At 37.2% G+C, this 26,266-nt stretch overlaps 1 protein-coding gene and 1 long non-coding RNA gene across 3 annotated transcripts in view; one reads left to right on the top strand and one right to left on the bottom strand.

The window, feature by feature from the left end:
- The window catches only part of LOC115445145 (zinc finger protein 774), a 72,411-nt gene extending 46,853 nt beyond the window's left edge, over window positions 1–25,558 (top strand). The window contains exons 2-3 of one of the 2 annotated variants that reach the window (XM_030171279.2): window positions 16,420–17,373; window positions 17,693–25,558. In XM_030171279.2, coding sequence (XP_030027139.1) covers window positions 16,420–17,373; window positions 17,693–18,606 — 1,868 coding nt within the window. In that variant the 3' untranslated portion in view covers window positions 18,607–25,558. The remainder of the gene's footprint in view (window positions 1–16,419; window positions 17,374–17,692) is intronic. The other variant, XM_030171280.2, reaches the window with a different exon arrangement.
- LOC115445146 lies at window positions 783–2,845 on the bottom strand. The gene is made up of 2 exons (XR_005112384.1): window positions 2,757–2,845; window positions 783–867 (listed from the first exon to the last, which is right to left on the bottom strand). It is a non-coding gene; the product is annotated as an uncharacterized LOC115445146 (long non-coding RNA).
- Window positions 25,559–26,266: the final 708 nt, after the last annotated feature.

The raw sequence follows: 26,266 nt of genomic DNA on the forward strand, positions 1-26,266 counted from the left end.
CAAAAAATATGGTGGTACAGTTAGTTATAAACAAACCTCATATCACTTAAAGTCGATCTATGCCACAATAATATGATTAGTAAAATAACTAAATAGTAATAAATAAATACAAGTAAAAATAACTAAATACAAGTACATGTTTGTGAACTATACTTAAAACCACCGCTTACGGTACGTTCCAATCGCCGCCCACTACATAGATTTTCAAATGATTTGAATAAACTCCCGACGATGCATAGATAACCATTAGATTGCATTTTTCGCAGCAAAAAGCATCATTAAGGTTATAAATAAACATGAGCATTCAACTTCCTTGAGCACTGACCAAATATGAATTGAGTTAATCATTAAATTATCATTCGCAGACGTCCGACCCTGTGAATCACTAGACAATAAAATATGAATATGGATTTGCGTTTTAATTTGATATTCAGACAAAATTTAATCATTGTTTAAAGTAATTAAATTAATTCGCATCGTAATACTTGCATTAAATGCATTGTTTTAACAGACATTATTATTATTAAATTGTAAAGAATTTTTGGCACATTTTTGACGTATGGCGTATATACGTACGTTTTTGGCCATTCAGTTTTTTCAATAATTTTTATTGCTCCTTAAATTGGGATGCCGACGTAATTCTAGCAATTATCGATACAATATCTCACGTTATTCGCATGTTTTACTGGGTCTGTATGCTACATCCTCATCAGATAACTTATTTTAGTCTGTGGCTTGTCTCACAAGAATATTGGTTTACTGAAATAAAACTATTTTACGGATTTTATCGTGATTTTGTTTATATTATAATTTTTTGTCGATATTTTGAAGTCATTACAGACTTGTGGTCACGGAGCGGCCTGGCATCTGGAAAAAAATATTAAATGAAAAAAACCGCACCGGTAAAAAAGTTTTATTTCAATCTCTAACATTCGCGTAATCATAATTAAAAATAGTTTATATCACACAACCCACACTGCTCATTCATTGTAGGTTGTAGTTGAATTTACGCCCACTACCTTCACTTTACCAATCTGGTGGGATATATCATCAATCATTAACACTGACAACAGCCCCAGGACTGGAACTTTAATGTAGGAGACTTTCCCGCCCTCACACCCACCACTACAACTCCTGTAAGCCAGGATCAGCAGTGGCACGCATTTTATGATACCGAGCAGTGAAGCTCGGCGAGTCTCAGGGAAAACTAATATGTCATTATCCCGCAACGAAATTAATCAAATAGAAAGATAGGGAGGAGTTGGAAATATTAATTGTCCACTTCCCTCCAGAGCAATGCGGGTGACAAAATCATGTAATGTAATCAAAATTTAATGTAGGGTCAGAATTATAAGTAATGCTTTATGTTCACTCGGATTAAATCAGCGTGAGGTACTAAGGCCGAAATCCTGAGTCGTAAATGTAGCCCGTGCCTAGCAGTGGGATATTTATTTACTCCTAATTTACATTAAAAGGAAACACCAGAGATCAAGGGGCTGGGAGAGATGAAGGAGGAGGTCTTTTTTTGTAAACGTCAGCTATCACTCTTAACAGCTAACACACGTCAACCTGACATTTGCAGGAACGCCACCACAGACTCTCAAAACACTGTTTGCTACAAGTATAAGACTAGTAAGACGCAATAGCTCTTTATTATAAACTATAAAATGTACAAATAGCAAACCTATTAGTAACAGTGAGTCGGCCAGGCAATCTTGCAACAAGAAGTCCCGGGGCTGTCTCATAAGGCCACCGCGGGTTTTGGTCGGTATGCCGGTGGGTATACATGGATTAGGACCTCCCTATGATGTTATACTTCCGAGCGTGGACATTGGACCGTAAGACTGGTGAAACCAACATAACCGTCCGCCAAGTGGTGGTAACGATAAGGCGTTTTTTCCCCGCAAAAAACGGCAATCTTATTCACTTCAAGACGTTAGTTTGACCTACAGCAACAATTATAAACTAGCTCAGCGTACGAAATGCAATCCCAATCGACACTTCTCGGTTTTCGGTGATACATTCCTAGTACCATTGTTGAGCCGGGTAATATCCTAGAGACAAAGCTATTTGGAATTTTTACTGCTCGATATACATTCTATCCACCCGTTTAACACAAGTCGTGAAGCCAACCAAACGTCTCAGGACGGCCATTGTATAATTTGCTTTGTGTATCTTTTTTGCCGGTCATACTCCGTGCATCTTATCTATTTAATCAATCTTTAATAGTGTGGCGAAAAACTTTTTATTACTGCACCAGTTTACGCTTGTAATGAAGGAATTATTTTCCTTATACCTAAGTAGGTTTTTCTTGTTAAAAATTTTGTTTGTAATGGATTTTCGCTTTTGTCGCCATTTGCGTTAATTCCCCTTACGTGGTTAGATATGAAACAACAGATAACATAAATACTATTACTTATAAAATAGAAAAGAATGAATGATCTTAAAACATTACAGCTGAGATTTTCTTTAATCATAGCTAAGGATTCTAGATGCAGTCACTTTTGCTGGTGGTAGGATATATTTTATATCCGCCCAGATACCGACCACCATAACAGGTTAAAACCCGCCTTAGTGGCCCACGTAAGTATATCGCATTCCAAGCTCAGCCTGTGTACATTGTTCTAACAGGCCGACATAATTGTGTCTGACAGCGGAGGGGTAATCATCTCTCGTCAGTCGACATTCTATCGGACTTGACGGTAAGTGAAGTGGGGTCACATTGTCGTGTACGTATTAAAATAACTTTCTGATACCATTATCAGTTCACTATTCCATCGTACATCGTAGTATCCGGGAGATGCAGCGTAGGCAGGCCCCCCACGAGATGGAGCGACGATCTGGTGAGGGTCGCCGGAGTCCGATGGATGAGGGCCGCCCAGAACCGGTCCCTGTGGCGCTCAATGGGGGAGGCCTATGTCCAGCAGTGGACGATTCCCGGCTGAAATGATGATGATGTTTCCATCGTACAACAGTTAAAGCTAATACCAGAAACACACTCAACAAGTCCTCACAAGATTGGCTTCCGAGTTGCAAGTTGCTTTGTTGCCAATGTCGAATGTCGGTTTTTCAATTAAACAATAAACACTTTCAGCGACACGCTCGCGCACCTGTAGAAGGTCGAAGGTTTGCAGGTTCCAAGCGTGTAGTTGTCGCATAATATTTCCTATTTCAAACCAAAGCAATGACATTGGTGGCGGTCGCAAACTCAGTACCTACGTAACATGTTTATGCAGTATAATGCATTCATTTGATATTTTAATAGTGAATGTCACTGACCAATGTCACACGAAAGAGGTTATGTTGCCTACACGTTTCTAAATGTCATATTATTTATTTCCCTTGGCTGTTTGGAAAAACCATCTATTAGGCATTGAAGTTGTGTATCAATGAACCCTATGTAAAAATTCCATGACGTTATGCCATGAAGTTCGTCACGAATGATTGCGGTGTTAGTTGCTGAAACTGGACTGAGGGTACTTTGATATGAAATGATATGATTTATTTTTAAACCCTAAAATGTTAAACATTATTTAGATTCCATCAATATTAACTCTATCACCAGTTTGGAAAGCAGTTCTCACCAGAGAAGAATGGGTAAAAAGCTCTGGTATGGCTCTTTTCAAAAGTTATAAACTGTACATAATGAAGACATATACATCTTTGGTGGTCCAAAGTATGTTTCTACATGATCTAAGTGATTCTGTAATAATTAAACATAGTAAAACCAATATTTACTCTACTTGTGAATAAACTACTTAAAAATAACTAAATGTGATTCTGTATTTTGATACTTAGACCAAATTTGTTCTCTTATAATATATTGCATTTTAAGGTTATAAAAAGCAGTCAACCTTGATTTAAAAATTATGCATATCATATTATTATAGATGTCTTTCTCTACGACACACATCCATACCCGTATGAGTTATTAGAAAAATAAACCAAATAAATTTACAACCGATTCGTAGTGTAAATGAAAGTGAAATTGTATTAGGCTTATTCTATAAACAAATTCAATACCAACAGCATACCTGTTACAGTCTTTAATGCCAATTATTGCTGTAACAATAGCAGTAAAGTCTACCATAATAATATGCAGAAAAGAGAGGAATAACCATGCAATACAGTGAACTAAGAATTCTTAATCCTTCCCTCAATTACACCCACAGTTTCCACAATTCCGAGTATTAACAATGATAAACAATAACCTTTTAGTATGTTTATTGAATAGCATAACCACTCAAGTACCATGTTCATTTGACACATAGAATCGCGTGCGCATCCCTGACTGGAGAGTCCCGGCGGCCATTAGCATTTGTCGTGGGGCAGCGTGGCCCAAAATAGCGCACCGCCGCGTCACCACTGCGCTTCGTTTGGTTTATGGCCAGTTATTGCGCGCCATAATTACCGCGCGGCGACGTTACAGAGATTTGTGAAACGTCACTTTTGGCGCGAAATGGACCGATTTGACAGATGCTTTGCCGCCATAATGGCCGAGTTGAAAAATGTATTCCAATTTATGCAGGTTATTTTATGATTTTGATTACTGCTAATTGCAATTTAAGTTGTAGATACCTTTAAAAGGTTAACATACGTTTTTATACTGCATAACTTTGTATTAAAAATGTACTATATGTGTAATAGTAACTCTAATAAATAAAAAAAAATGTGTCTAGAAACCCGAAAGTATACGTCTCGTAATTCTTATAATGTCCGATTGCATACTTACTTATGTTATAGAAAAGGGCGGATTATCAGTTCAACATGGTGCTTTGATCACCAGCAACTGTCATCCAACTATTACTAAATTACTTAAATAATCACTTTTTTTCTATACATATTCTTCGAACATGACATTTACAGCAGAAATAGAGATCTATTTTAAAAATATAGTCATAAAAATTGCTGAGATAGTGCAATATAATTAATTACTCATCGATTTTAAAAATCTATGTTCTTTAAAATAGCAATGTATCATTCGTGTGTATTAAATTGTCCCCAATAATAGCTTTAGTATATTGTTGTTACCAGCTTTAAATTAAATATACTTCTATAAAATCAAAAAACATAAAAACATCATTGGAATACCCGTGTGTGACTTTGAAAAAGCGATTTAAATATTTTATGCACAAAATATATAAATGTTGATATAAAATTTAAATATAACGTTTGCACGTGAGTGTTTGTTTGAAGTTATATTATTTTGCATTTAATTTCCGTGATTAAAATTACAATCTTAATGAAATAAAATTATATAGTGTGTACTATTTACGTACGACTGCCTCGGTGGCGTAGTTGTATTGCATGTCTGGTACAATAGCGCTCTGAGGTCCTGGGTTCGAATCCCGGGTCAGGCAAAGTGATATTTGGGTTTTTCTGCTCAGTATCAGCCCGGAGTCTGAAATTTGTGCCCGATATGGCGATAGGCTCGCCCCCTATCACATCATGGGACGGAACATACTTGGCGCAAAGTGGGTGCCCTAGTTGCGCCTCGGCATACCCCTTCGGGGATAAAATGCGTGATGTTATGTATGTATGTATGTACTATTTACGTATATTTAATGCTATTGCATAAAGCCCCTTATCTCTAGAACTACTCTTTAGATTCTAAAAATTCTTCTCTTAGAGGTGGCTACATTATCCCTAGCTGCTAGGCTAATTTTATTCTAAAAATGGAATTTTATATAGACGAATCCACGATCAAAACCTAGTGAGAGCTATGGATAAGATCTTAGAATTGAATCACCTTGCTCATCCTAGCTAGCTGTTAACATATTCTTTGTATTATTTAAGTATAATATACGACCGTCTATCAAGGAGTTTTTTTAAAATACACGTACTTTTCTTCAGCGAAAACGCTCACTAATCATAGAAGTAGTTAAAAAAATACCATAGTTATCCATATTACTTAACTTTTGCTCGCAACTTCGCCCGCGTGAAGGAGTTTTTCGGAATACATAATTTTCCGACTTGATATCTATCGTTATATTATGATCAAAATCACCATATACTGCAGCTTAAGTGATATTCTGATGTATGACCATGTACATGCAATATTACTGTTAAGTTTCATCCATATCCGTTCAGTAGTCTTTCCGTGAAAGATCTATCCATCCTTACAAAATTTCGCATTTATAATATTAGTAGAATATATCACACGAATGACTTCGCTCCCGCTTATGATTTTGTTGAATACTAAATATAGTATTTTTAATAACTATCGTAATACTAAACAGTTTTATCGTTGCCAGTTTAATATCAGCCCTGTATTATATACTGTCCCACTGTAGGGCACGGGTCTCCTCTACTACTGAGAGGGATTAGTCCTTAGTCCACCACGCTTGCCTTACAAAGGCCTAATAACTTTGTGAATTAAATAAAAAACCTTAGCGAAGGCAGACTAAGTCATCAGTAACCAATGAGTCACAAAGACATTTCTACTGAAACCTTGTGTCATTCAATGCCATTTAAACGTGAATATGCTATAAAGCATTTATGTCAATGCAAATAAAAGTCAATTATAATTACTGTTTTACGCGTTATTTTGACTTTGACCAACATTATGTGCACTTTCTGTTAGACAACATTCGATAATTAACATAGTTCTGACGGCTGATTTGCAGAACTCACAAAGACCTAAAACTAGACTTAATAGGGTATTTGACTATATTTGATTTCAAGCATTTTTATATGTAATAGCAATTAATACAAAAAATAAACCCTTCTGTGAAAACAGCGTTAAAATCCGATGATAAATGAGGCAGTAATTTCAAATTTGAAATATTGGTACGTGCAGGAGTGGGTGTGGACAAATATGTCTCCAGTACAAATCAGCCAGTGCGTCCGAGGTTGAACTGCTGTCTAGTATTTACTGTTTAGTATGATACGTGCGATTTTCGAAGGTCTAACATCCAATTTCTATTCCTTTGCTTCAGAACCAATAGCGGATTCATGATTCTTCTGGCATTTTTTTTCGGGCGTTGGAAATCATTCAACATAATCCATTTGTCTGATACCTATGCACTACAAGCACCCACTAACAATATACTGTTCGTGTTAAGAACGCTCGAGTGCACTTTTCTATCTGACACCGAGACACCTGTTTTATACAAGCTGTCCAAATCTCTGAGAGCGTCTCGCGACAGCTATATCTGCTTCGTGTCATGCCACTTCAGCATTTTGATATTAGATTAATGCGTCCCCCCAGCTCTCGACAAGCAATGTAATTTTAGTCTAAATACTTATAATGGAAAATATCAAGACACATTTTTTATTTCAATTAAAAAAATGATTCACTATAATTCTTCCTAGAAATGTCCTTGAAAACTTATCTACGCATACTTGCTTTCTTTACGCTAAATAATAAAACACGATAGTACTTATACAAGTACAAACTTGAGTACAAAGTACACTTTTCTCAGTTAGTGTGTGTGCGGCGTGTAAAGTGCAAATGCACCTTTACGCGGCGCAACAACTAATTTTAACAGCCTTGATTTGTCACCGTCTACGACGACTTTTTTCCTTCAGCGCGCTAGGGTTGCTACTCAGTAGTAGTATTTAATACAGTACAGTAGTATTTAATTATTTTTTTACAAAGTTTTAAAAAATAAATTTGTTTTTAAAGAGCTTTAAACCTTGTGATAGATGTATAAATATTATAACAGCAAGAATTATTGCTAATGTTTAGGTTTACCTTTTATGACATCTTGTATATCATAAGTATATTTGTATCAATAATGTAACTGAGTAGTGTTTTAGGTAGGATAATTGTCATTTAAATAAATAACAATCATATTAGGTGTGACGTACACATTCAAATCCACGATGCAGTAAAGTTCGTCCTTTTTTGATAATAATAGGCTGAAAATGCTTCCATCTTACTGAATAGCAAACAAGAAATAACTGCAGCACTCTTGTGACCGTATGGAGACGTAACATCTTACATCATTCCCTATGATTTTACTATTCTGCATACTGTCACTTGTGGTTTAATCACATTGTCGTACGAAGATAGAAAAAGATTTTTTAAATAGAATTTTATTTATTATCTACTAGTGACAACCCTACGCCAGCGTGGTGTTTACAAGCGTTCATTGGTCGCAGATCTCAGGGCTGCGTGCGTTAAGTGCATTGCCCCACACCGAAATAAATTGACGAGAGTGTCGCGGCGCGGTCGCCGTGCCGGCCCGGCGTACCCGCGAGTCGCGACGCTCTTCACAACTCATGTCGCGGATTTGGGAGGTTTTATGGGGGTCTATTATATTCCACTACATGGAGAATGACGGCTTAAAATATAGTGAAAGTTGTAGAGCGAACCCTCGGACATAAATGATCGAAATCATAAGTTGATTAAGCGAGAGTTAGAACTTCTTAAACATTAATATCTGTGAAAATGTAGAGGCTAATATGGTATTTAAGGAGTAGAAAAACACATAAATATTACTACATGCTAGGTAAATGAATATTAGTAGGTTGATCATTATAGTTAAAATAATCTTGACTAAGTTCAAAACACTCAAAATTATTTATAAAAATAATACTATTTTAGGTAACAAGAAGACTACGTAATTATGATAATGAATTAAAATTAACATAACACTTAAGGTTGCTTGGAAGACATCACAGATTTAAGAATAACAACTTATTTTTTATATTGTAATCAGTTAATTTTGGTAACTAAATTATGCAGAAATTCAATTTGTAATTTTTAAGAAGCCAGGAAAAATATTAAACATATAACATAAATAGTAAATAAAGGTAATTAAATTGTAGCAGATACTGTTCTAAATTACTATATACCAGTAGCAAGATATGTTGTTCTGTAGCTAGCACTGAAAACAATATAACTGACTATACACAGTAGTTAGTGTGCTGAAAATGTGTCAAAAAAAGGTACGACTCCGTATCGTTTTATTGTGATTGGTTGAGACTACACGTGACTGACGCATTGGTCTCTCGACCAATCACAAACATTTATTAAACGACATTTATTTCAAGGGCCGTTATATTTTTTTTTTCATATTTTAAGGGGATAGGCTAGTTTTGACACATTTACGCGTAAGCAGGCACGAGTAAAAACTTTTTATATATTACCGCACACTTCCCATTCCCAATTACGTACCATATTTGAATATCGTGAAGAATCCATTGCCAGTCGTCGGGCGGGCAGCGATACACATTATTACTCACAACACTAACCAATGATGTGTTTCGCAAAAACGACACACAAATACTCACATTAAAACAGCAATGTATACATCACATACCGTATTAACGAATCTTCATTGAGATTTTCCGCATTCGTGAGTCAGTGCGTAAATATTTTCGCTTTTTTGTAAACAAAGCGTGAGTTTGGCATTTTCATTGTGAAAAACGTGCACGCGGGTCGGCTGTTGAACTTTGTTACGTGTCTTACAGGCGGTTACGAGTGAACTTATTGTTTACATATTCTCACCTTTCGCAATCTGTTGTTAACAAGCTCTTTGTAGAGTCGGACTCTATTCAGAAATGTTCTGAAACTAAAAACCTAATAACAAAATCGTCGAGATATATTGGCTCTTTAAAACCCTTTAAGAATTTAAAGTTTAAATAGCTAGGAAACATCAAAATCGTATATAACTATTGCCTTTTTGAATTTATTATAAAAAATAAAATAGTTACACTAGACCTTTAAGTAAAACACTGCCATGTCCCGACTATCCCGGCGGAATCCCGTAAAATTGGTAGCTTACATTGGAAACGAAACGGTCGCCGTGCGTGAGTAAGCGACCACGCATCCTGTTTTCATTGTGCATCGAACAACACTGTTAACGAATGAATCATCAGCTAAAATAACCTGCCTTTAACTGCCTTTAGCACTACGCAAAATGGGTAACTTAGTGTTAAACTTATGGGACAAATATTAGGTTTCTTTATAAGTAAATGACGAGACGAGCGAGCTACTCGACTATTGGTGAGCGCTACTGCAATTACTCGCAACACACTAGAATTTTGTAATACAAAGAATAGCATGGCATTGTTTTGACGTATCGTAAGTGTAACTTTGTTCGCCTATGTGATAAATAAAGTATTTTATTTTTTATTGCACTAAATATTATATGTCCAGTCTCAAAAATAGCAAATAACGTTACTATCTCCTTCAGACCGAAAGAAAAAAGTGTTGACATACAAGCGAAAAAATCACTACCACTAATAAAAATGTATTTAACATACATTCGAACTTTTGATCTATTAATTATCACAACGATGACGCGAGATGTGCTCTCTGAAGACCGACATAATGGCACAAAACCTGACCAGTTTGAAAAAACTGAACATGTAACGTTAAATTCGACAAAGAATTTTATAAAAACTTAGGTTCTAATTCGGCTAATGAGTGCTCCGCTGACCTCTATCGACAAACTTGAAATAGCAAATCATTAAAACGGATTAAGACAGTGCATTTTCACACACGTAATACAAGCAATCATCGTAATTGTACAAAATTCCGGGGGCTAACCGCAAACCGTAGATTATATCGTTTGCAAACTTTATTTTACTGTTCAAAATCAATTTTCACGCGACATTGCACCTTAATGGGTTTATAAGAAGGTGTCTGGTCGCTTTTCGAGTGTTTGGTGGTCAGGTTGTTCGGTTGCTGACCGGGTGACGCGATCGACCATCCGTGAACATGGACAGGTACCGCGCATCGTACTCAAAATTTCATATAATTTATGATTAATATGTACTACTGAGCCAGTTCAATAATATCATTATTTGTTTTAATAATTTAAAAAAAGAGTTATCCGAAATAAGAATTTTAGTTGTCGATTCTGCCTACTTCCATCGAGATAAATCATAAAGCTTTACATTAATATGTCTGTATTAAGTTAGCCAGCTAACTCTTCAATATCCCAGTAACGCCATTTAGATTTTGTGTTCTAAAGTTAAAATTATAACCAAAATAAACTTTAAAATCGTTTTAATATCACTTACACATAATGTGGATCAATTAATGTGTTATTACCTAGATTTACTGATTAAATGGTTTTGTGTTATTGCAAAACTGATCTGCTATTTAAAATGGAAAGATTTGAAACACGAATGAATAAATCGGTGTTCGATTTACAAAACGAGTTCCATAAAAAAAATTGAGTTAAAATGTTCTTTACTTTTATAAAATCTATTAAAATATAATATGGATCATTAAAGCAGAGCAATGATAGCATAGCTTGGAATAAAACAGATCACCAGGGTTCCGCAGGTTCAAAACCCAAGATAGAATCGTTTCGAAACTATATATGTATCCAATTATACCGTATTCTTTGTAATAATTACCCGAATTGAGGTCTGAACCCATTCTGTAGGAGGGAAGGCCCATCCCCAACAGCAATTTATATAACACAGTGCTGGTATAAAACATATTTAGAAAGTAGTTTGATCAACAAAACTATGAAAACGAAAATGTCAAGAATTATTATTGTTCGCGCCAAATTTAGAACATTATTAATTTCGAGATTTACATGAACTCGAATGGTCAACGTTGTAAATAAAAAAGAATTATATAACATGATCACCTTTACATTACATCTAAAATGGACTTAGCCGCGAGCACAGTTACTTAAATATAAATAAACTTGTAATTGTTGAACAAATTGGGAACAAATGTTAAGTATTTTGAATCAAGGAAAAAGTTATTTAAACGCGGATATCAAAATACTCGCCAAATGCACTGATGCATAATTGATGCATGATTTTATAAAAATATAAGACATTTTGGCCTGACGGTTTAATCGGGTCAATACAAGAAAACCGACGTAAAATAACAGCAATATATTTCGTGTGTTTAGACAACGCATTTCTGATCTTTCTGTCATAAAAGTTCATGGATGATGGTATGTAATTGATTATCAGCTTATGCGTTTATTTTCTATAATAAAATATACACTGGAGCAAATTTCACTAGGTTTATGCTATTCCGGGCCCAACAAAGTCATTTCTTTGTGTTAAATGTCACGTTGTCAACTATTCTCCTGTAATGTTGTTCAAATAAGTTCTATCTACATCAGTATGGCAGAATCACTTTTTTTTAATAACGACACCAGCTTGCCGCTCGTCTGGTAGTAAGCGATACGATCGCCCATAAACAGTAGAAAAACCATCCAACACCTTGAATTACAAAGTATTGGGTATTCCACTGCGTTCGTCATCCTCAGACATGAAATGTGAAGTCTTATTATGTCCAGTAGTTACACTGGCTATAATGTTCTTCAAACCGGAACAGAACAGTGACTACACACTGCTGCTTGGTGGCAGAAAAAGACATTACGTTGGTACTTATTCTACCTCACTTGAACATTATGAAGCCGAACACCAAAATTGTCATAAAAAAGTGACAGAAGACTGATCAACAACACTAATAATGGTTATAATTGAGGGTCAACGAGCAATAACTTATCATGCATTAAAATATTTAAAATGTTAATCACGTGGTTTCCAAATGAACACCCACAAACGAATCTTATTTGAAGGGTTACTGACACATGGAAGGGCTGTACATTCCCATAGCCGTGCGTACATACGTCATCCAAATGCTATAATTTAAAAAGGGTTAAGACAAAAAAAGTTAATTCGAAGTGACACCCCATGTGCGGAGTCATCCGGCCGAAGACGAGAGCGCGGGACTCGACCTCCTCTTACGGCTTTTTGTGTAGGGCTGTCACGATTTAGTTTATTTTTTGTGATATTTTATAAAATACTTAAATATTTTATAAATTATCACTTTTGATTTTCAAACCGAAAAGCACTAGAGTCGATTTTTTTTAACACGATTGGCGTTTGGCTTTAAAACCAATCCAAACCCATTGCTAAACTTGCTGGAAAAACATGTATTGCGCACACGCCATTTTGCTATATAAGTAAAATAATAAGGAATGGTATTATTTATTTAAAACAAAATTGTCATGCCTGTTGCCTCAAAAGAGAAGGGAAGAAACCAATGCTCTCCAATGCGATGTAATAAAAATACATGAGAATACACAAAGAGTTTAACATTAATTAATTCAACACCTGTGTGGTTCAACTTATACAAAACAAATTTAGTTATAGTTCGACTAATGTTTTCTCGCTGCTTCGTCTGCGTGAAAGCCTTTCCCGATATAAAAGTTCCTAAACAACTGCAGCTATCTATCTTAAGAATCTAATAAAAAAAATTCCAATACCTAAGTTCAATCCCTACCGGACAAGTAACCAATATGTTACACTGGGATATGAATATTCGTGTGCCACGTTTTGTCTAAAGCCGTCTAATAGTTTCTGCGTTTGCTCCTAACAAACATACAAACATTTGCACAAACTTTCGTATTTATAACAGTAAAATAAGATGTGAAATAAATTAATATACAATACCTCGACATGCGAAACATGTTATTAACATTTCTAACTATTTCTCCATTTTAACTAATCACTACGCGTTTATTATTATTTTTTGGAACAAAACGAAAATATAGTTTAAAATATACTTACTATAAAGTAAAGTCGGTTAACGATGTTTATATTGTAGCATATTATCTATATTATTAGCATATTATACTAAAACCTTAAAAGTCAACAATCCGTCCATCCAAACACCCCTAACTGATTCGTATGTTCCGAGAGATCTGAGTCACTAATGAGAAGAGGTAAAAATAAACCACGAAATCCATTAATTAGTACAAAATATAAACCGCGGCAACCCTGACCGGCGAACGTCATTAAAACGTTGCTGTCAAACGGTGGAATCTTTGTGGGCTCGGCGGATCGGCGCGGCTCGACGGATCGACGGCTCGACTGGCGGCTCGACTCCACGGCGCTTCCTTCGTATTATTTTATACTGACTCGATTATAAACAGATGTTATTCGGCAATAAATCTCTGTCTACATGAAAGGAGTTAGGTGTATGATGTAGTGTTGCCAGCATTTTGCATCCTCTTTGTCGTTTGTACGTTGAAAATTAAATTGCTCGTTAAAATTAAAGGGGCATATCGTGGTGCTTATTTCTAATGATACCTCATCATAAATACAGCATCGAATTATACAAGAGACTATGGTATCATTAAAGAATGTGGACCTCTATTTAGTTATCTTACATCCTATAGGTTTAGTTATGTTTGGAATTAATAAATTAAAACAGATCAAAGAACATGATTTAATTCTACGGCATACCTAGGACAGACCGTTGATTCAAAATTTTCTATCGCAATGGTAGAAATGATTTAGTACACAGTGTGAGGTCGACATTTATAATTGGATATCGTATTCAAAGAGATCGGTCACGTCAGAAATCAAGATATCCACAAATCGATTGTGACTTAGATAACTATATACATAGTAGCATGATTTTATCGGCGTTTAGTCCATCTCCTTGGTTATTAACGATGCTCGACCGACCAAGATAGATGGAACACGTTTTTTCCCTCCCGTAACTTAAATGCGCCTCTGATGACGAATGACGCTTGTAAAAAAGTTCTTTGTTTAACTTCTTAATCGATAATGACCTTCTAACGACTCGTCATGATTGATTTGAAAAAGTGTAAAACTATTTCTGGTCATATAATTATGTTATAATTGTTTCCTTATATATTGGCTAAAAATTGTCGCAATAAATTGTAGAGTAGCCCACGATGGACACCGCCATTTGCATTTCCATCTAGCGAGATGAGAAAATGGCCGCACTTTCCCGCGTTTTTTGTCACATCAGAATGAATGCACGAGAAAGTGAATCATTAGAAACTTGGTGATTTTATGAGTTCCTTCGTCGTTATAGGCGTTTTTACTGACGTATTGAAATTAAACTTGATGCAAAAACATGTACTTCAAAATAAATAAGTGTGGGTGCGGTAATGTGTCGGTCTAGCGATGGTGTCCTTATTGGCAATCACTTTGCACTAGTAATAAGGTTGAAATTAGGGAAAATTTATAAAGATATTTTGAAATAACATTTTGTTTAATACACCAAATTCTCAGTTGCATTGCAATTAAATGACTTAATGAATCTTAAATGGTAGTTTCTACGAGTGAGATAATTAGAAAGAAAATAGACTTTTAGACATAAAACACTTTCGGGCATTTTATTTTTAATCATAAGCTTCATAAAATATAGGTATAGCTATTGGATATTGCTGCTACATAGATTTAATTATATGTATACCGATTTAACATCGTATTTTAACTATGTGGACTAATTATATACTCATTCTGTTTTGTATTCACCGTCAAACTTAATTACTTAATAAAGAACTGTACCATAATATTTAATTTTTTTTTTTGCTCCATTATGAATTTAAAAACGCATCGAACACATTACTATTTTTAGACTTCGTCATTTATAATATTTTTACATAAGTATACACCTTGAAAACACGCAGTATGTTTCCTAATAATATGGGCTTCCAGTGGTCAATTTCCACTGTTATGAAGACTCCAATAAACTTGTCCAACCAGCAGTGGTATGACATTTCCAAAAATAATGTTTAAACAAGGAATTTTTTAACAAATTGAACCCCTGGCACTGAAGGTGTTTTAATAGACGGTGGTATAGTATCCATTACTTACGAGTTACAACCTCAGTGCACTTCTGTATAATCATACAAAATATCGATTAATAGTTTACGTGAATTTAAAAAAATATATATATATAATATAATAAAAATATCAGCCCTGTATTATATACTGTCCCACTGTTGGGTACGGACATTCTCTACTACTGAGAGGTATTAGGCATTAATCCACCACGCTGGCCTAGTGCGGATTGATAGACTACACACAGCCTCAAAATTCCCATAGAGTATGCATATATTTTTTTATATTATATGCAATGTAAACCAACTCATGTATTTCGATAATATTGCCGTGACACCTTTCATCTCACATAATTTAGCTGAGCGTACAGGGAAGAATGTACACAATATGTGACATTTTATTAAATTCTTATACGTTAGGATCCACTGTGAATCACGGACGGCACGCGATGTTACTTGGCTATAATATTGTGTACGTTTTTCTGTATATAGTATGTTATATGTTTTATTTAAAATCTTTACTGCATAACCACTGTTTCGACAACGTGTAGTATAAAATATCAGTGGCAGAGGGTCCATATTATCCGATTGCTGTCGGTTTCCTTTCATAATACTTATATATGTAAGGAAAATATTTAAAAAAATATAAGTATGTTAAATAAATAATTAATATTCATAGCATAGTGGGCTAAAATTTTATTTTAATTACTATTGGTACCTATATTTTGTGAAGGCTTTCCTTACGGAAAATTTAACCCTTCGCCACTGTTAAATATGCTTAAAATATGATGTTCATCATTCCTATATTGAAATCATATCTATCTATGTATACTGTACGTATAGTGAGCAACGAGTAACGACCTTGTTCATTTGCTTCCAGATACGACAGCCCCGTACGTCCTCTACAAGGATGGAGTGGAGCGCGCCCCACCGGGCACGCAGTGGGGCGGAGGCGTGCTGGACGGTGGCTACCAGCCCATGCAGCACCAGAGCCCTGGGGGGCCTTCGCCGCAACCCGAGCCTCAGCTCGCCTCGCCGGCTCCCTCGCCGTACCCGCCTGCGCCGCCCCCGCCCGACCCGACGGGCGCAGCCGAAGATGCTGCGCAGCAATTAGCGCAGCAACAGGCTCAACAGCAAGTGCAGCAGCAACAGCAACAGCAACAGCAGCAACAGACCTCCCCCGAACATATGCAAGTGGAACAACAGCTACAGTCGCAACCTCAGCCGCAACCCCCAACGCAGGACCACCTCGACCGCACGCCATGCTTCGTGCCCCAGCCTGATTTGCAACAGCAGTACACGCCTTATTTCAAAGAGACAAGGCCAACGAGTCACATGCTCGGCACCGGCGGCTTCCCGCTCCACTATCTAAAACAGAATGGAGGAGTTCTGTCGCTGGAGAGCCCGCTCGATCAATACGGCGCTCCAGATTTACGCCACCTGCCCGACATCGTTCAGCCTGAACCGCCCAAACCGCGCAAGCACAACCCGAACTCGGAGCTGCGGCTGTTCAAGTGCCTAACGTGCGGCAAGGACTTCAAGCAGAAGTCGACTCTGCTGCAGCACGAGCGCATCCACACGGACTCGCGGCCGTACGGGTGCCCGGAGTGCGGCAAGCGGTTCCGGCAGCAGTCTCACCTGACGCAGCATCTGCGCATCCACGCGAACGAGAAGCCCTACGCGTGCGTGTACTGCCCGCGCTCGTTCCGGCAGCGCGCCATCCTCAACCAGCATCTGCGCATCCATTCCGGTGAGAAGCCATATACGTGCGGCGAGTGCGGCAAACATTTCCGCCAGAAGGCCATCCTGAACCAGCACGTCCGCACACACCAAGGCGAGCGCTATTCACACATATATGCCCCTCCCCGCCCCCCGCGCGCGCCGCCCGCACTGGCCGCGTCCACTGCCGGCGCCGCTCGCGCTCCCCGCCGCCCCCCGCACGTTCGAATCGGTCTCGCATCCATTGGCCTCTCTGTCGAACAAATTCTCGGTCCCCTCGTCTACCGCCAGCCGGCTGGCGGAGGCGCCCGCGAGACGCAGAACCGACCGCCGGACGTTCCCGTAACCGTCCTAAGCTCGATTAACCCACTCGTCGGTCACCCCCGATCTGACGCTTCGGACGCGTGACTGACCACTCTCTTCGCTTTTTGCAGACGTGTCGCCGCACCTGATATTCAAGAACGGAACAACGCCGACGCTGTGGCCCCAGGACGTGCCCTTCCCCCCCGACGAGAACAAAGAGGAGGTGCAGTCCACGTTCGGCGACACTGACGGCCAAAACGGCGAGCAGCGAGGCTCGTGTTTCTCGCCTGGAGACACAGCGCAGTATCCGGCCTACTTCAAGGACACCAAGGGTCTTAATCACACCGTGTTTGGTTCGGGACTCTCGCTACAGTATCTTAAGGGTGGTAAACTGCCAGACGTGCTCGGCGGACGGGCAATGCCCCTCTACGTCCGCTGCCCAATTTGCCAAAAAGAATTCAAGCAGAAGTCAACGTTGCTCCAACACGGCTGCATCCACATCGAGTCGCGGCCGTATCCGTGTCCAGAGTGCGGCAAGCGTTTCAGGCAACAGTCACATTTGACGCAACACTTACGCATCCATACGAATGAAAAACCTTATGGATGCGTGTACTGCCCGCGATTCTTCCGACAACGGACAATTCTGAACCAGCATTTGCGCATCCACACTGGCGAGAAGCCGTACAAGTGCACACAGTGTGGCAAGGACTTCAGGCAGAAGGCGATACTTGACCAACACACGCGAACGCATCAGGGCGACCGACCATTCTGCTGCCCGATGCCCAACTGCCGGCGGCGGTTTGCTACCGAGCCCGAGGTGAAGAAGCACATCGACAACCACATGAACCCGCACGCGGCCAAGCGGCGCGCGGACGCGTCGAAGACTCCGCGGCCGCTGCCGCCCGCGGCGGCGGTGGTGAAGCCGGAGCTGTACTTCCCGCAGTGCTACGCGCCGTCTTTCCAGCAGTTCCCGACGGGCGGCGCGGCGGAGTTCAAGCCGGCCGTGGGCCCTGGCGCGCCGGTGGCGTGCCTGCCGGCGCAGTGACCCGCGCCCCCGCCGCGATGGCACGCGGCGCCCTCGCACGCGCACCACCACGACCTGTACGCCGCCGACCGCCTCTACAACTGAGCGGCTCGGCGCGCGCCCTCGTGTCCCGGGCCCGTTTTAGACTCGCACGAGAGCCGCACCCAAAATAGTGGTCCGCCCGCGTCGCACCCGGTATACGACTCGCACCCGCGAGCTTGCATCTCATATGTAATAATATTAATCGGATCGCTGTAAAACGAGCTTCGATCTGTAAATACCGACCGTTGATAGTCCGTCGAGAGATCTGTCGCGTTGTACAGTTTCAGAGTTCACGTTACCCTCGGAACCGAGTACAGTTAGCGCTTTTTGCCCCGTAATCGTTAAGTTACCACGTAAGAGTTAGTTTTCTCGGTGATTCTTGATCGAAATTTTGATTAAAATCTAAGCGGATCGAACCAGAGATTAGAATTTAAAAACACTTCGTCGACATCTAAAAACATAAGAATTGATCTTTGTACCAGGTAACAAATACAAATATTTCGCGATGAATGTAAGCGGCGCGTTCGCTGTGCCTACTTCGTAATAAATATACATATTTAGTAGGTGTGTTAAGTTAATTTTATTTACGAGTAATAAGGGATGAAATCTGGCAAGTGTAGGGTGAAGTAAATTGATTCATGATGCTCAAAATGTGTGTTGTAATATAATCGTTAATGGGAATTAACGCGTAGCTTTAGGCCAGAGTTCGGGATCGCATCCTCTGAGAGTACTGCGGGAATCGGTGAAAGCGGAATCTTGAATGCAAACCAAAAACGTAGGTTACCTTTTGCCATCAACAATTTTCTTTGTAAGTACTTACGAGAGTTTTTGTTACGTAAAGCATTTACTGAAGAGATTACTCAACAGTAACACTGTAGGTGCCAAAATAGCGTAGTGATTTATTGAATTACTTCTACCAGCTTCTATTGTAGTTAGGTTGTTACCAGTTTATTCACCATTGTGACAATTTGAGATGCATTTAACGGAAAGGGTCAGACTGAGATAGGACTGTGATAGCTAGCTAGGTTAGGTGTCTATTTCGCTCACTTAGCGTTAAAAACTTCGTGTTGTTGTGACGAAACTTATCGATTATAACCGTTTTGGATTCGTGTGGATGATTTTGTAATTTAAAAAAAAATATTTTTATCTAAATTTTTACTTTGTTTGTATGTGAAAGTGCTGCAATAGACGTTTTTGTTTTTATTAACACTTCGCGTGATTGCTCTGCCAAGGGGAAGTAACAGCGCCATCTAGATACTCAGTTTCAAAAACTTAAAGGAAAATTGACAGTAGAGCAGTTCAAATTAATTCTCAGGCTATCTGCGGAGACACCAAGTTGTTAATGTTAGGGGTTATAAATGTCATGCGAAGGAGTTAAATATTTTGCAATAGCCCAGAAGCCGTCGAGCGGCCGCCTTCAAGCCATCGACTGATTCGATAACGTATTGTGATGAGTGAGATTAGTAAATTTTTTACCATTTAGGTAAGGTGTGTGATTTGGAAAAGTGCTTTGTCGTAGTTTGATCCACGGAGGGAAGGTATTATGCCAGAATATTGTTTCTAATTTTAGCTTAGGCTATCGTATCACGAATTACCAAGCAATTCGATCATTCATCGCGAAATAACTTAGACATTAAGGAAAATAAATATATATATAAATTTGTAACATTGTCGGTGAATTCTGGCGCCGGAGTGCGTCTTGTGTTTTCGCGCTATGAAGTGAATTAAGGCTCGGTTCACACATACACACACAATCTCGGATTTCGCAAAATAGTCAATTATTTCACACTCACTGATAGGTATACAGATAAGATTTATGAAATAGTACAAATGTTCAATTCTCCGTTCTGCAGTTAAATAAGTTTTTCATAGGCAATAGTACAACGGAACCAGCTTAGAGTAATTTTATTTAGTCAATCTAACCTATCCTAACCTAAGGTAACAGTTGAATGTTTAGGGTAGTTTGGTTTCTTCTTTGTTCCTATGTCTTGCCAGTTTTATACATACATAGGTAAAGTGTGTCCGTGTGTGAATCCGTTTTAATTGCAAGGAGTTTCGTGCGATTCGTCGTGTTTTGCTGAAGCAGAGCTGGATGTATAAAATATGTCCATAAGCGGCCGCCATCTTGTGCTAACAAGATTTTTAGAATGAGCGCAAAGCCTCGCCAGAATACATCGGCAAATCTTTTAACGTTTTAACATCTCTGTTTGTTTATCTATAGACGACCTATATAGCTTATTTTTACTATTTTACGGTTTTGTTTTCCTACCGCGTAATGAAATGTTTAATGATAGTTGTATTAGTGCAGATTGTGGGAGTCACATCACATTATGGATACCATATGATTTTAATGCGAACGATGCAATATTACGTTTAGTGATTTATTTTTATGTTTTGTTTACGAAGAATTATCACATTGGACCGTTATGGAAATTTAACGCTCGCTCGGCTGGACCGTTAGTGGTACTAATGTGGGCCAGTGGCGCTCTAGCCGGGCGGCACCCGTCGATATTGTTTTACTGATTCATTTTCCTATCAAACTTTTTGGAGGTTTACAAACGAAAAAAAACACCATTCTCGAAGAAAATTTTAAGCAGTTATTCTTCTGTGACTAAGTGTTCCACAATGTTTACGTGTGATCCTCCGAGGAGCGAGCGCCGGCGCGCGCCCCGCCGCCGCAGTTTATACAATCGGTTTCAGTTTATATATTTAGTATTTACATACCATAACACAAGCAGCCTTACAATAATAGTTGATAAGTATTTTTATACAGGACACAAGCGCGGGGCGGGCGCCGGCGAGACGCGCCCCAGTACAAAGTTTGAATACAATACATACAATGCAGTGCCATAGCCGTGAAATAACCTCAGATTTATATTAGATTTTTATACCGATACAAATGGATTTAATTTTTAAATATAAACAAAGGTGATTAAGTATACAGAGATTACAGATGATATTTTATACATTTATTACAATCAATATTATTAAAAAGAATGATAAATGTGAAATAGACTTAAAGTTTAGTGTCGTAATGGAAACGTGCTAAGTACCTAAGTGTAACGACAGGTTATAAGTGTGGGCACGCATGCGCGTGCCAAATTGAATATATTATTATCTATACAAGTTTTCATCAATTTTGCACTACTTAGAAACAATTTGGCACGTTCATTTTATTTCTTGATTTTTTCCGGAATAGTTACTCTTCCGCGTGGTTTATGTAAATACATATCATTGGGGAAAATTCTAAGGCAGTGTTGCAAATTAAATTAAATCTTATTCCGATTCTAATGGAGGCTCTGGCGATGTAGTTCAGTTGTGCCCAACGAGTTTCCGAACAGAATCCGAACAAGGTTTGCGTTCAAAGGAGTTTTCGATAGAATTCGTGTCCCAGGCTGTTCTTTTAGCTGTATTGCTCACTGTTTTGTTAAGTTTTGCTCAATTAAACATGTATGTATTACCTACTTTAAAGTTAATCATAGTTTTACTTTTTTGTATGTAAAAGGTTTTATAACAAACTTTAGAGAGCACGGTTTTGCTTTTCTTATGTAATTTTAAGTGCCGGTACTGGAGCCGCATTCAGACAGTAACATTGGATACAATATTAATTGGGCAATAGTAGATGACGCTACAGGTATTCTTGCCGTATTTAGGTATTAACGTGCCGTCCAATTCGTCGAAAATCCACGCATTCGCCACACACGATTATGTTTCAGTGAATTTATTTCTATAAGATTAGGTTTGAAACATGTTCCTAACCTGTATTACGTAATCTTTATTTATGTATACTGTACTGTTCACAATTGTCTGTTCGTACCCATAGTGTAGGATTTTCTCTGTATTCTTTTTGCCAATTCTTGTCTATTATATATTTCTTGCGTATGGAATATAATTCCATAAATAATCTCTAGATGTATGCATTGATTGTCAACATTCGATGTTTTATAAATCTTGTAGTGACGACAGGATTGCATTTTAACATTTTTTAACCATAAACAAAAATGTATTTTTTTCTTCGTAATGTAACCGAATGAAACACTATCGCGTAATATACTTGATAATGTGTATTTTTAAGTTGTTAACGTTTTTAAAGGAGAGAATAAGATTGCATTGCAAACTATAATTTACATAAACATAATATTATCAGATTAATGTCAATTGTATGAAATACAATTTTTTGGGCAATATATGTACATCAAAAGCTAAGCTTGATAAAAAATAATGAGAGCCAGCTTCATAGTTGTCCGTACGGGGCGAGGAGGGATGGGCAGAGACATAAAATACTGCAAAAAAACATAAGGACATCACAAGATTTCGTATCATCTTGATATCGAAGCTATCACCCACCCGTCGACCGTATGCATTTTAGTTAAGCGAAAACAACATTTTGTACACATATTTCTTTTCGAATGATGCATTTATTTGTGATCTCACGACGAAAATGTTTGTACGTAAGATAACTCATTCATTCGTTCGTCGAATATCGGCTTCGGGTCTGGTTTTGTTTAAATATTCTTGGATTTAAAACGTTTGTTTCAACTAGTATAGGTATAGATTTTCGAATGTCCTTAGTACTTAAATTATGCCAAATATTGTGTAGTTCTCTCGTGAATTTAAGGCCGTGATGCCCGAAGCCGAATTCCACAGAAAACATCATAAAGGTTCATATTGCCGTTTGTTCTTGAAATGTTACTTCAAGTGAAGGATGATTTCAGTTTTTTAAATCAACGGTTACAGTGCGGCTAACAGTCCACAAGACGAATTGTCGGTATCATGTTCGTGTTTTTAGGTAAATATTTTGCGTTTTTGTATATTTGTTTTCTTAGTTACCGGGTAGGCGCATAAGAGTATGTACTTAGAGATCGAATCTTTGGATATCAATTCATATAGCAGTTCTTTAAAAATACTCATATCGGAATTAATATGCAAATAATGATTAATAATTCCGTATTGATATCTATAGAGAAACAGTTTTCAATTGATATTTGATTAAAATTAAAATATTTAAAGTCTCCGACAAACAGGATTATTTTCAAATACTTTTTAGCCGCACTGTAAAATTTGTTTCTAATTTAAATAACGTAGTTATGGGAGTGGTATCCATGCATAAAGAGCTTAGACATAAATAATTTAGTTTCATAGAAAGTTGGCTACGAATTATTTCAGCGTCTTCCATTTTTACCGTAGTGTTTAATTAACGCGCATCCTTTAGTTCGAGAACTCAACTATAGATGGCGAGACAGTGGAACTGTCATGGCGGATATTTTTTTTATTAATCATTTGCTTTTATGGGAATCGGACGTCTAAAGAGAATTAGACCAGACATTTCATTTGCAATATATCCAATCCACTCCATATTTTTATGGTTAATTATTAATAGGTACCACAATATTACCAATCGTTTGAGTTCACGAAAATGTGTATCTATTATATTTTGACGGTTGATATTCTGCGTTATGTGTTATACTCTTATTTTTACATGTATACGCAATTATATAATAATAAAAAAAGATCATTAAAGTGTTTATACTGCAGATAGTGCAGTCCCAGTGCAATACACTTGATGTTTGGCATAAAATATTGTATAATTTATTTTTAAAGGACTTATTTTAAAATAGTTAGTCTTTAAATGTAGGTAACAGAATAATTGGTAGCCAACATAAAGATGGCCTATTATTTTCTTCCCTTTGTAATATAGGTGTATCCGTAATATTGTAAACACTGCCACACTCGCCAACCGCTGTCAAAAATAACTGATAACACGAAGTAAATAAATAATAATTATTTTTTTTTAATAACAATAGAGACTTGTTAACAGTTCCACAGTAAAATAAGTGTTGTTGAATTTTTTATAAAAGATGACATATTAGATTTAAATGATCTTGTAGTCTGGATTGAGTTTTTAAACAGATTTTATTGTTCACAAGCGTTTCGTCGAACGGCAAAGCTACGTCGCCTGTCTACCTTATTTTTGCTACACTTATTTGCATTCAATACAATATAACAGTTTTTACTTATACAACAAAATACAATAGATTATACAAATTATATACAATATACAATAGATATATACAAAATGGTGATATATAGAGATTTTTTTAACGGGGCATGATAGGCGGCGTAACTTGATGGCACGATTTGTTTCATGAATGGGTGCTGTTATATATTTAATTGTACATATTTATTATAATATACAACAATAGACTGGTACATTTACACTGTTGTTAGGTTTCTACAGAGTTATTATCTGGGCTTGTGGCGAATTCGCATCCATCCCTCAACGTTTATTTTCAAACATTTTTTATTGTTATGGATACGTCTAACTGTTATGCGTACGTAATGTTTTTAAATATTTTACGCATTACCTCCAAAAATCGAATGCACATAGCCCTTAAATCACTAGAACCATCCCATTGCTAGGTATTGGTTTTATATTGTGAGAAACAATTTAAAACTTGCATCTTCGTGAAAATGTAACCTATTGGAAAATAAATTTAACATTCCTTTGATAGTTGTTTATTTAATGGCTGTGTGCATAATTAGATTCGTAGTTAACAGGGAAGCCAAGATGTTTAAAACATTATGTGTCAATAACTTTAGTCTTCCATTTTCCATAACTTTAGCTAAATAGTGACATCACTGACAGGTTTCCGTTCGACATAGATAAGTTAGATGGCCTAAAGCGAATTCGCTACAACCCCATCCCGCATGTTACAATAGAGTATATTTTCTTACATACAAACTTGCAGAGACACCGAATCAACTATATTAAATTCATTTTAGACAATGCCAGAATACAAGATCGAACTTTTTACACACAACAGTTGACATAAAACAGATTTCCGTTATTTTCCATACAATTTAGTTTTTAATTTTTTATGATGAAAAAAAGCAAAAAGCAGTTGGTTGCGATATGGTCACAAAGATCCAGGCGAAAAATTAAAACGTTGGCATTTATTATAAAAATTAATGATAAAATTGTAAATATATTTTCTAGTTCTTCCAAAATGATAATATCAGTATTAAATACAAAATTCAACTTTGGTTAGGTCAAAAGTGTACGTGTGATCTATAGACAATTTTTTCATTAGACCTTCTTGGTGTAACTTTAAACGTTTCTATTATAATTTTTGTAATGTTAATTTCCTTTTATTAAGATTATATTATTTTACTTGAATTGTAATGATCTTGCCTAGACTTGCATTTATGTTAGTTACATACTATATGTTTGAAGTTGATACCAACGTATTTATGTATATTATTATTGTATTAAGGGTTTTGTTTGTTTTTTTGTCATTAATAGAAGTAAAATGTTGTAAAAAGTAAGCTCGTTGTATTTTATCAAATAAACACTTTTTAGTCCAACTGAAGCAATATAATGCAGTTTTACTTATTTTTTAATTATAATTTTTCCTTTATGTTTACTATCACAAAACATACTTTTAACTTTAGGTATAAATTAGGTCCCCATGCCCAAGGGAGAAAATTAAAAAACTATATTAGTATCCTAATCTAGGTACGAAATGAATTATAGAAAACCACAACGAATAATCCCATAAAAACACGTCTCAAATAATATTAAGAGCATAATATGAAAAAGTTTGAGACATTTTCTCTCTAAGACCGCCATCTAGCGTCA

Source organism: Manduca sexta, chromosome 15 (genome assembly GCF_014839805.1).
Source record: "Manduca sexta isolate Smith_Timp_Sample1 chromosome 15, JHU_Msex_v1.0, whole genome shotgun sequence".
Lineage (NCBI taxonomy): Eukaryota > Metazoa > Arthropoda > Insecta > Lepidoptera > Sphingidae > Manduca > Manduca sexta.